This window comes from Eriocheir sinensis, chromosome 62 (genome assembly GCF_024679095.1).
Source record: "Eriocheir sinensis breed Jianghai 21 chromosome 62, ASM2467909v1, whole genome shotgun sequence".
Classification (NCBI taxonomy): Eukaryota; Metazoa; Arthropoda; class Malacostraca; order Decapoda; family Varunidae; genus Eriocheir; species Eriocheir sinensis.
This window is the reverse complement of record NC_066570.1, coordinates 4,191,118-4,203,677: the sequence shown is the minus strand read 5'-3', so window position 1 is coordinate 4,203,677 and position 12,560 is coordinate 4,191,118. Positions and strand designations below refer to the sequence as shown.

Genomic DNA, 12,560 nt, shown 5'->3' with positions numbered 1-12,560 from the left:
CTCTCTCTCTCTTACTTCCAATAGTCTTCCTTTGCTTCAATCACTTCTTCTTTTCTTCATTTCGTTTCTTTTTTATTCTTTTGTTCATTCTTTGTTTATTACGGTTCGTCTTTCTTCTTCTTTTTCTTCCTTCTTCATCATTTTGCTCCTATTTTTCTTTTTCTTTCGTTCATTTCTTACTTCTATTTTTGTTTCCTTCCCCTTTTCTCTTGACTCTTTTTATTCCTCCTCCTCCTCCCTTCCTCCCTCTCTCTCTAATTTCCCTTTAATCTCACGGACTTATAAGAAAAAACAAACATCACTACGCTATTATAGTTGCTAATTCGATTAATACTAAAGAAAAAGGACAGCGTAAGACCCCACTACCCTCTCTCTCTCTCTCTCTCTCTCTCTCTCTCTCTCTCTCTCTCTCTCTCTCTCTCTCTCTCTCTCTCTCTCTCTCAAATGATCTGGAAGCCTACCATTGCGTCACGATGGTTGGTTTCAGCTTCTTGGTAGTCTCTCACAGGAAAGCTTATGTAAGAGGGGAAGGGAAGGGAAGCAGGGGGTAGACAATCTCTGGTTCCCACGCAACATGAAGTCACTATGAGAACTGCCCCATAACCTCTCATGAAACTGACTTAATCGCTTAGCTTTTTAAACAGAAACAACACCAACACACTCCCATTGCGGGCCTTGGGTATAAAAATAAATCGAATTCTTTTTCTTCTTCAACTTTCTTCTTCTTTTTTTACTACTACTACTACTACTACTACTACTACTACTATTTTTTTCATCTTCATTTTCTTCTTCTTCTTCTTTTCTTCTTCTTCATCTTGTTTATCTTCATATTACTCCTCTGTTCATTCTTATTTTCATTCTCTTGCATCATCATCCGCTTCTTAAACACACACACACACACACACACACACACACACACACACACACACACACACGTATCGTACAAACAAGGTCATTGCGTATAGTGAAATATAAAAAATGTAAGAGGGGCTCGAACCTAGAATCGCCGCATCATCGTTACGAGTAGAGTGACGTCACACCAACCATGACGTCATAGCGTGTAGTGTGGGCAGGTAGTGGTATTGGTAGTGGTAGTAGTAGTAGTAGTAGTGGTAATAGTAGTAGTAGTAGTGATTTTTTTTTCGTTTTTGTTATTGCTGTTGAATTTATTGTTGTTTTTTTCCTCTACCTCCTCTTTCACTTCATTTTCTTCTTCTCTAACTTTTTTTTTTTATTCATCATCATCTGTTTCTTTATATTCTTCTTCATCATCATCCTGCTCTTATTCTTTTTTCTTCTTTCATCTTCTTCTTCTTCTTCACCGAAAGAGAGAGAGAGAGAGAGAGAGAGAGAGAGAGAGAGAGAGAGAGAGAGAGAGAGATGGAGGAGGGGGGGAAGGAATTACAAAGTTCATTATAATCGTACAAAGGGAACTTCAGATTGTCTTTGCGTGGCTTCGAATTCCATATTGTTATCATATTTTACGTGTGTGTGTGTGTGTGTGAGATGGTCTTTGTATATGCTTCTTTTTCCTCGAATTCTTCTTCTTCTTCTTCTTCTTTATCTAGTTTATCTACATTTAGCTCCTCTGTTTATTATTTTCATTCTCTTGCGTCATCATCCTCTGTGTGTGTGTGTGTGTGTGTGTGTGTGTGTGTGTGTTAACAGCTCACAAGGGTTTCTTTTTTTCTCTATATAAGGTCTTGCCTATTTCCTTTCTTTATGTTCGTTTCCTTCCCCTTTTCTTTTTTCTTCAGTCACATATTTCCTTGTTTACTTTCCTCCTTCCTTCTTTGTTTCGGAAATCGGTTACATCGACACGTATTTCCCGTCTCTCTCTCTCTCTCTCTCTCTCTCTCTCTCTCTCTCTCTCTCTCTCTCTCTCTCTCTCTCTCTCTCTCTCTCTACCTTTTCTCCTTTATTTCTTTTTTCTTCTCCTGCCTATCTTCCCTTCACTTTTCCTCCTCTTTATCTTCCCTTCTTTACCTTCTTTCCTTCTTTCTACTTTAATTCCTCTCTATCTTCCTACCTTCATTCTACCTCTCGTCCTTTCTTTCTTCCCTTCTCTCTACCTCCTTCTTTCTACCTTTCCTTCTCTCTGCCTCTTCCCTTCTTCATTCTTTCCCTCTTTTCCCTTTTCTTCTCATTTTACATTCACTATTCGTCAAGTTATCTTTTTTTCCCTTTTTCTCTCGTTTACTCTACCTTATCTTTTCCTCTTTCCATCTACTTCCCCTCTTCCTTCTCTCCCCTTCTTCACTCCACTATCCATTCACTTGCTCTACTCCATCTTCTTCCCTTCTTCTTCCCTTCCACTTATATCATCTCTCTCTCCCCAGCTTCACTCCCTCCACCCTCATGCCTCATCAATCCACTCTCCACTCACTCACTCACTCATTACTCACTTCTCCACTTTCTTCCAATAACTGTCAGAATTTCCCTTACCTTCATTTCTCACCCGGGGTTAGTGTGTGTTCGGGAGGAGGAAGAAGGAGGTGTGTGTGTGTGTGTGTGTGTGTGTGTGTGTGTTTCCTACATTCGCTCCTAACTTACCTTATATCCTGAGTCTTCTTATGTAACGCTCCCCTCCTGACCGCTCCCAATGCTACTCGAATCTACGTTGTCCCATCTCAGTGGTGTTTGATTCTCCTTCTCTTCTGTAACTTATTTCCTTGAGTCTTTCTTCTTATGTAACGCTCCCCTTCTGACCGCTCCCAATGCTACTCGAATCCACTCTATCTTTTGTGGTACTTGATCCCATTCTCTTGATTCTCTCTTCTTTTCCTCATTTCCAGGGAGGGTTGCAAGTAGTTAGTAGCCGTGACTTATGCACCGCTGTTGAAAATGAAAGTTTCTTGGATTCCCCGTTTTCTCGCACTTGTTTTTAGGGGCGGACTTAAAGAAAACGCTGTGACCTTTATTATCCGCCCTGGCTCTTCTTGACTCCGTTTTCGTTCTCTGTCGCTTCCCCTCTCTCTCTCTCTCTCTCTCTCTCTCTCTCTCTCTCTCTCTCTCTCTCTCTCTCTCTCTCTCTCTCTCTCTCTCTCTCTCTCTCCATTCTTTTCTTCGTTTTTTATCATTTTCATTCTCCTTTTATTTATTTATTTATTTATTTATTTATCGCGTCCTCCTCCTCCTCCTCCTCCTCCTCCTGCTCGCTCTACTCTCTACGTCTCTTCTTCATCCATGTGGTGAGAGAGAGAGAGAGAGAGAGAGAGAGAGAGAGAGAGAGAGAGAGAGAGAGAGAGGATTAAGAAACGTTATGCTTTAGTTTCCGGCGGATGTTGAAGGACACACACACACACACACACACACACACACACACATCTCCGCAAGTAATATATACAACACACCCTCTGCCTTCCACCTCCTCTCATCTCCCTCCTCCTCCTCCATCCTTGCTCTTTTCCTCCCTCCTTCCCTCCATCTCCCTTCCTTTCTTCTTCCCTTCTTCCCTCCACTTTTTTTTTTTCCTCCACCTTCTCTCCCTCTTCTATCTTCTTTCCTCCCCTCTACCTGCCTATTCCTCCCAGCCTCCTTCCCCTCGTTCATCTTCATTTTCCTCCTCCTCCTCCTCCTCCTCCTCCTCCTGCTCCCATTACCCGTGTCATTCATCATAGTAATTCACTTTTCCACCTCTCTCACTTCAAATTCTTTCCTATCATTTCACTCACAGTCAGCAATACTTCACTTCCTCCTCCTCCTCCTCCTTCTCCTCTCCCTCCTCCTCCTCGTTATCTCCCGGCGTCACCTTTCCAGCTATTGACACAGGTGGAGCGTATCGCCTGGGGAATCCTTATTTGTATTTCATGTCTGTATTCCTTCATTCCCTTCCCTTTCTGTTTCCTTATGTATCTGGTGATTGTATTCCTTCCTTTCCCTCGTCCGTGTTTCCCTCTGTGTACTTGGTGACTGTATTCCTTCCCTCCATACTAACATTAACGAAAACACTATAGCCTTCTTCAGACATAAACGATGGTGAAAATAAGGAAAACATGATCACTACGGACTGACTAAGCTTGGTGAAGATAGGAAATATTTATAGAATGACACACATACACACATTCTCACACAAGGAAAAGAATAGCACTGTCAACTCCTGTCATTCCCTTACACAAATCACCTCACTCGTAACCCTACAGGAATTTCCTCCCCTTGTATAGCGTATAGGAGAGAGGAGGATATCATTAAGTAGGACGATGTGGGTTGTGCTTGTTTAGAGACTGTCCGCGATACCTTTTAAACGGGACCTCAGAAATAAAGTGGAAATAGGAAAGATTCGATGTAGGGGAGAGGTTGTCGTGGGTGAGAGAGAGAGAGAGAGAGAGAGAGAGAGAGAGAGAGAGAGAGAGAGAGAGAGATGGAACAAATTAAGCAGTTATGTAGTTAATTCAGTTACGATTGAAGCTTTTAATTTGGAGTTTAAACAGATTGGGAGAGAGAGAGAGAGAGAGAGAGAGAGAGAGAGAACGCGGGACATCCCCTCAGAAGCGTAGAAAAAGTGGTTCCCTGCATGCTGGACCTATACACGGGAGAAAGGGAAAGTATGTTGTGGGGCCGAGGGGACACGGGAGAGCCGAGACTTATTTCTTGGGCGAAGGACACGAGTTCGAAGGTCACTCCGGAGCCTCAAGTCCATATTACAAACACTGCGACGGCTTGGATTCATATTCTTAGGGCCGCTTTCACAGTCATTATGTTTGTTTTAATAGTTACCAATGGCGGCGATCGACGCTATAGTATTTCCATGTAAAACTAGGCTATGGGGTAGTGGCGGCTGCGGGGTTAGCCTAGCCCCGCACCTTACCACACACTCTCAACACCTCTTGCTTCCTCTGCAGCCGCCACTACCCCACACGCCAGTTTCACGTGGAATACTTATAGCGTCGATCACCGCCATTGGTAACGATCAAAACAGACAAAGTGACTGAAAGCGGCCGTTAAACGTATCAAGCTTCCATTACGACTGTTTTCCAAGGCCCCAGAAAAGATTAACTAGGTTTTCTTGGATGTGTTCTGATCATAAAGCAGAAATCGTTCAAAACTATCAATGGGATCACAGGGGGTTAAACGTATCGAGCTTCTATCCATTAAGACTGTTTTCCAAGGCCCCAGAGAAGAATAACTAGGTTTTATTGGGTGTTTTCTCCTGATCATGAGGCTGAAGTCGTGTAAAGCTATCAATGGGATCACAAGGGGTTAAACTTATCGAGCTTCCATCCATTACGACTGTTTTCCAAGGCCCCAGAGAAGAATAACTAGGTTTTCTTGGGTGTGTTCTCCTGATCATGAGGCAGAAATCGTTCAAAACTATCAATGGGATCACAGGGGGTTAAACTTATCGAGCTTCCATCCATTACGACTGTTTTCCAAGGCCCCAGAGAAGATTAACCAGGTTTTGTTGGGTGTGTTCTGATCATGAGGCTGAAATCGTGCAAAACTATCAATGGGATCACAAGGGGTTAAACTTATCGAGCTTCCATCCATTACGACTGTTTTCCAAGGCCCCAGAAAAGATTAACCAGAATTTCTTGGGTGTTTTCTCCTGATCATGAGGCTGAAGTCATGTAAAGCTCTCAATGGGATCATAACTCACAAGGCAGTCCATGAAAATCCCAGCACTGTTTACGAGCGGCTTTTCAAACAGGCGAACTGAGATGCCGAGACCTTTAAGAATAAGGGTTTTAGTACATCGAGACCTTTAAGAATAAGGGCTTCAGTACATCGAGACCTTTAAGAATAAGGGCTTTAGGACATCGAGACCTTTAAGAATAAGGGCTTTAGTACATCGAGACCTTTAAGAATAAGGGCTTCAGTACATCGAGACCTTTAAGAATAAGGGCTTCAGTACATCGAGACCTTTAAGAATAAGGGCTTCAGTACATCGAGACCTTTAAGAATAAGGGCTTTAGTACATCGAGACCTTTAAGAATAAGGGCTTCAGTACATCGAGACCTTTAAGAATAAGGGCTTCAGTACATCGAGACCTTTAAGAATAAGGGCTTTAGGACATCGAGACCTTTAAGAATAAGGGCTTTAGTACATCGAGACCTTTAAGAATAAGGGCTTCAGTACATCGAGACCTTTAAGAATAAGGGCTTCAGTACATCGAGACCTTTAAGAATAAGGGCTTTAGGACATCGAGACCTTTAAGAATAAGGGCCTTAGTACATCGAGACCTTTAAGAATAAGGGTTTTAGTACATCGAGACCTTTAAGAATAAGAGCTTTAGTACATCGAGACCTTTAAGAATAAGGGCTTTAGCACATCGAGACCTTTAAGAATAAGGGCTTTAGCACATCGAGACCTTTAAGAATAAGGGCTTTAGTACATCGAGACCTTTAAGAATAAGGGCCTTAGTACATCGAGACCTTTAAGAATAAGGGCCTTAGTACATCGAGACCTTTAAGAATAAGGGTTTTAGTACATCGAGACCTTTAAGAATAAGGGCCTTAGTACATCGAGACGTTTAGGAATAAGTGCTTTACTACATCTATTTCAAAATGCTCTCGGAGAAGTTGTCGGGGTTTCCATGGGCGGTTTCCTGAGCCTAGAGGTAGTTTTGCAAAGGCTACCGCGCTGTGAACCGGGAAAAAACTCTCCTGTTTGTTTCTCTTAAGCCTCAAGTTATTATTTGTAGCCTCTAACGTTCTCCTCCACTCGGGGACTTCCCTGGAGAGGACGGCCCTGGCAGAGGAATGTCCTGCTCACAGCCTGTTCACACACACACACACACACACACACACACACACACACACACACACACACACTCCTTTTCGCAATACCCACACGCCTCTCCCTCCCATGCACTTCTCTCCCTCAGTCTTATCAGTGGTGGTCGGCCTATACTGTGATTAGGGTCGTTTTCTGGAGATTTTATTTTATTTTTCTTTCATTCAGCTTGTCCCAGTTTCCTTTTCCTCTCTTCATTAACCCATTTAGCTCCTCCTCCTCTTCCTCCTCCTCCTCCTCCTCCTCCTCCTCCTCTGTCATCACCACTCATCCACTCATCACATCATCTCCTTTTCCTGATCTTCTCTTGCATCTTCTCCCACATCCCGTAAAAGGAGAATCGCACACACACACACACACACACACACACACACACACACACACACACACACACACACCTTCCCGCCTCATCGCTCACAACCACACCGCACTCCTCCACCTCCTAACCCCTCATGCATCGTCACAATTTGCCCACTGCTAATGTAGATTACCTACCCCCATACCCCGTTCATATTGTACTTTTTATAGTCGTTCATAATGTTATCATAATATGTACATTTTCAGCTTAACGGCTGCAATTCCTAAATAATTCGATTATTATTATTATTATTTATTATTATTATTATCACACACACACACACACACACACACACACACACACACAATGATATCTATTTGAGAGGGTCACAGACATATATTTTTATAGAAACCTATTTTTGTCCTCATACGGCTGAAGTTTGCTGAGCCTGGACACCAGTAGCTCCCTTAGCGCTGTAGTGTCGTGGTTGTGTTGACTGACAGCGTTTTTCTTCAGCAGATTCGCCTGCGAGTGCTGACGCGCATGCGGTCAGGCGATTCCAGCGAGAAGTCTGAGGACACGCCGCCGACCTACGACGAGGTGATGGACACAGAGGCGCCGCCGCCCGCCTACTTCACCGTCGTGGCGGAAACCAACAAGCCCCGCGAGTCCTCCCCGCTCCCCCAGGGCGCGCCCGCCGTGCCCACCGTCTCGGGATTCCTGCAGCAGGGCACCGTGGCCACCGACGCCAAGGAGTACCTGCAGTGCCCGCCGGAGTACCAGACCCCGCGGCACATGAGGAAGCTGTCCCCGCGCATCCTGCCCGCCGTGCACCAGACACGCGCGCCCACGGACACCGCCGTCACCGCCACCGCCGCCGCCACCGCCATCGCCACAGTCGCCGCCGCCCTTACCGCGGCGGTGCCGTGCCAAGTCCCCGACGAGGCGGAGGAGGCGCTGGAGGAAGACCCCATCCGAGGCCCCATCGTGAGGCACCTCAGGTCGACGACCATCGCCACGCTGGACGTGTCGTCGGCGGAGGATGTCACACCCATCGTCACGCCCATCGTTACTCCCATCGGCACGCCGTCGGTATCGAGAAGCCCGAGCCCCGTGAGCCACGACCACGACGAGATTGACCTGCAGGCACCGCTCCCCGCCACCCCTGGCTTCCCCTAGGCCCAGGCCGGCTGTGCCATACTCTAAATTATACAATAAATTATCCAAATGTTGCGGGTGATATAAAAGGTACAAAGTGTTGTACTATGCAACGGTGTACAAATCTCGTCATCTTTGTTGTGATGTTGTGATCACGCGCTCAAGGTTACTCTTGTTACCAGTAGTGTTAAGGTTAGCCTAAGTGTTGTTGTGTTGTGCAGTGTTGTTACTTGTTGCCGCGGCGCCGCGCGTGTCCTCGCGGCCCGCGGGAAGCCAAGTGTTCTGTGATGTCGCCTGTATAATGTTACATAGTACCTAACATAAGTATTTTACTACAGAACAAAAAACTTTCATAAAAAGAATATATGAGCAAAGAAATTATGACTGTCTTTCACTTTGCCTTAAGCCACCCCAGCCCTTGTGTCCTCTGTGGCTGATACCCGTACAGTGTGCAGAGAGCCTCAGCAGCCCCCCCTCAGGCCCGGTCACTCGGCCCTGTGCCTCTATAACCTGTGCCTCCCTTGCAGTAGATAGCTAGAGACAGGACGATAGGTTGAAGGCGCGGACCAGTTAAATAATAAGTTAATAAGCAAGCAGGTGAGTAGATCAAATGAGACAGGTTTAGTTCAAATACAACACATTGACAAACAGGTAAGCAACATGTATGCATCAGTTAACTAAAACAATCAAAACTACGCACTGAAGCTGAAGATTACTTAACTAAGACGTGAAAAAATGGTATAGAGACTAACTACTTTGGAGACTTCGACACCTGTTCAAAGTGAGTTGTAGAATGTAAACGATAGAAGAGACATATAACATTAACACTTATACTAAATTTCACTCATTTCAAGAGGTTTGTTATGCGAGATATACCCGTGCATGGGACAACAGTGTGTGGACAACATAGACACTTAAAACTTATCTCCACTCGCACCAAACGATCCAAAGGTAGTTAAGTCGAATCACGAAGCAAATGACTCGAATCTGAATTGCTCCCGTTCAGAGGGGGGTAGAGATGCTGCACCCTGATCAGTGTCTCATTAAGTGTCGAGGGGGATGGACGCACTTTGCAGCAGCCTTGGTCACTCTTGTTAGAGGTTCGGTGACACGGAAGAGAGCAGGGAGTCTACTTCTTGAGCTGCTGGGTGGTCATATGTAAAGGTTATCGCGTCTAAAGGTGAGGGAGACATACCTTGTTTCGGCTTTAGTTGTTTGTTTGTCCTTGATAACAAACTTTTTAACTGGGAGAGAAAGAGAGAGAGAGAGAGAGAGAGAGAGAGAGAGAGAGAGAGAGAGAGAGAGAGAGAACAAATTAAGCAGTTATGTATTTAATTCAGTTACGATTGAAACTTTTGATTGGAGTTTAAACAGATTGGGAGAGAGAGAGAGAGAGAGAGAGAGAGAGAGAGAGAGAGAGAGAGAGAGAGAGAGAGAGAGAGAGAGAGAGAGAGAGAGAACAAATTAAGCAGTTATGTATTTAATTCAGTTACGATTGAAACTTTTAATTGGAGTTTAAACAGATTGGGAGAGAGAGAGAAGAGAACAAATTAAGCAGTTATGTATTTAATTCAGTTACGATTGAAACTTTTAATTGAGTTTAAACAGATTGGGAGAGAGAGAGAGAGAGAACAAATTAAGCAGTTATGTATTTAATTCAGTTACGATTGAAACTTTTAATTGGAGTTTAAACAGATTGGGAGAGAGAGAGAGAGAGAGAGAGAGAGAGAGAGAGAGAGAGAGAGAGAGAGAGAGAGAGAGAGAGAGAGAGAGAGAGAGAGAGAGAGAGAGAGAGAGAGAGAGAGAGAGAGAGAGAGAGAGAGAGAGAGAGAGAGAGAGAGAGAGAGAGAGAGAGAGAAGAACAAATTAAGCAGTTATGTATTTAATTCAGTTCAGAGTGACACTTTTAATGGGAGTTTAAACAGATTGGGGGGGAGAGAGAGAGAGAGAGAGAGAGAGAGAGAACAAATTAAGCAGTTATGTATTTAATTCAGTTACGATTGAAACTTTTAATTGGAGTTTAAACAGATTGGGGGGGAGAGAGAGAGAGAGAGAGAGAGAGAGAGAGAGAGAGAGAGAGAGAGAGAGAGAGAGAGAGAGAGAGAGAGAACAAATTAAGCAGTTATGTATTTAATTCAGTTACGATTGAAACTTTTAATTGGAGTTTAAACAGATTGGGGAGAGAGAGAGAGAGAGAGAGAGAGAGAGAGATTTACATAGATTTACATGGATATTCAGACCATACAGACCCTATGGCCCAGACTAGGTGGTTTGTCCTTAAACGTAAATGAAATTATATTTAATCAACCGCCACCAAGATTTTGCATTTTATTTCAGTAAGAATTAAGTTGAAGGAAGTGTCGGTCGAGCTTGTTTTTAAATTAGTCAATTGTGTTGCACTGGACCACTGAGAGAGAGAGAGAGAGAGAGAGAGAGAGACTACTACTACTGTTACTATTACAATTACTATTACAACCATTACTACTACTACTACTACTACTACTACTACTACTACTACCACTACTACTGCCACTGCTACAACTACTACTACCACTACTACTGTACTACTACTAATAATACATCATGTCTCGGTAATTCAAATGCACGTCTCTCCCTGAAATTGATAACACACATTTATGCAACCATGTAGCCACTCGTGGGACACTTATTATGCCGTGCTGCGCCTTATACCACTGAGATCCTCCCTTTTGTCAGACCTCCTCAAGGCTGAATGTTACCAGCCCGAAGACACCCATCTGACCAGGGCTCGTATTCTAAAACGTCTCGACATCTTAGTACCTCGAGTTACGAAGGCTCCAGTAGAAGTTATAGGGATTGTTTTGGGTGGTTTTGTGACCCTGGTGGTGGATTTGCAAGGTTTCTGTGCCATGATCGGGAAAACGCCTATGAGAACCTATCTTGCCTTCTCCATGGCCTTCAAAAATAGTTGTAACAAGATCCCGAAGCGTTTCAGAATAGGAGTCCAGCCCTTTATCGCTAACCGTGGCTGATGGACACTACAACCATACCCAGTTCTACCAACTCTAATAGCAAGACACAATGCAATACAACCTTCTCTAATAGCAAGACACACAATGCAATACAACCTTCTCTAATAGCAACACACAATGCAATACAACCTTCTCTAATAGCAAGACACACAATGCAATACAACCTTCTCTAATAGCAAGACACACAATGCAATACAACCTTCTCTAATAGCAAGACACACAATGCATTACAACCTTCTCTAATAGCAAGACACACAATGCAATACAACCTTCTCTAATAGCAAGACACACAATGCAATACAACCTTCTCTAATAGCAACACACAATGCAATACAACCTTCTCTAATAGCAACACACAATGCATTACAACCTTCTCTAATAGCAAGACACACAATGCAATACAACCTTCTCTAATAGCAAGACACACAATGCAATACAACCTTCTCTAATAGCAAGACACACAATGCAATACAACCTTCTCTAATAGCAAGACACACAATGTATTACAACCTTCTCTAATAGCAACACACAATGCAATACAACCTTCTCTAATAGCAACACACAATGCAATACAACCTTCTCTAATAGCAACACACAATGCAATACAACCTTCTCTAATAGCAAGACACACAATGCAATACAACCTTCTCTAATAGCAACACACAATGCAATACAACCTTCTCTAATAGCAACACACAATGCAATACAACCTTCTCTAATAGCAACACACAATGCAATACAACCCTTTCTAATATCAATTTCTTACCTGGATGGGACACACACATGAAAGAATGCAACACACACACACACATCATCGAGACTCAGCCCTTTTGACCTTATACAATCATCTCATTCATCATTTTCCTGTTACGTATAATTGCTCTTGTATAAATTTCAGTACGTATAAGGCATAACCCTTCCAGCAAGCATGGAGTGTATGGGAGAATGCGATAGACATACATCGTCAAGAACCAGCCCTTTTGACCTTATAGAAACATTGCAATCTTCATTTCCTGCTGCGTATAATTACTTGTGTATAAATTTCAGTACGTATAAGGCATAACCCTTCCTGCAAGCATGGGGTGAATACAAGAATGCAACACAGCCATGCATCGTAGAGAACCACCCCTTGCGACCTTATATACTAACCTTATTCATTTTCCTGTAATATATATTAGTTTGTGTATAGAAGTCATCACGTATAACCCTTCCTGCGGACATTCAACCATACATCATCGAGGATCAGCCCTTTCAACCGTATGGGTCGTATCATAAGACATTTCGCAGCCCAAGAACACCTATTTGACAAGGCTTTCGCAGGAGTTGTGGGCATTTCCAGGAGTAGATGTGTCTTCGTATGG

At 43.6% G+C, this 12,560-nt stretch overlaps 1 protein-coding gene and 1 long non-coding RNA gene across 3 annotated transcripts in view; one reads left to right on the top strand and one right to left on the bottom strand.

The window, feature by feature from the left end:
* LOC126986642 (uncharacterized) overlaps positions 1 to 8,569 on the top strand; it is an 87,873-nt gene extending 79,304 nt beyond the window's left edge. The window contains exon 3 of one of the 2 annotated variants that reach the window (XM_050842921.1): positions 7,550 to 8,569. In XM_050842921.1, coding sequence (XP_050698878.1) covers positions 7,550 to 8,209 — 660 coding nt within the window. In that variant the 3' untranslated portion in view covers positions 8,210 to 8,569. Of the gene's footprint in view, positions 1 to 7,546 lie in introns of both variants that reach the window. The other variant, XM_050842920.1, reaches the window with a different exon arrangement.
* On the bottom strand, positions 4,955 to 6,001 carry LOC126986643 (uncharacterized). The gene is made up of 3 exons (XR_007739853.1): positions 5,924 to 6,001; positions 5,796 to 5,891; positions 4,955 to 5,667 (listed from the first exon to the last, which is right to left on the bottom strand). It is a non-coding gene; the product is annotated as an uncharacterized LOC126986643 (long non-coding RNA).
* Positions 8,570 to 12,560: the final 3,991 nt, after the last annotated feature.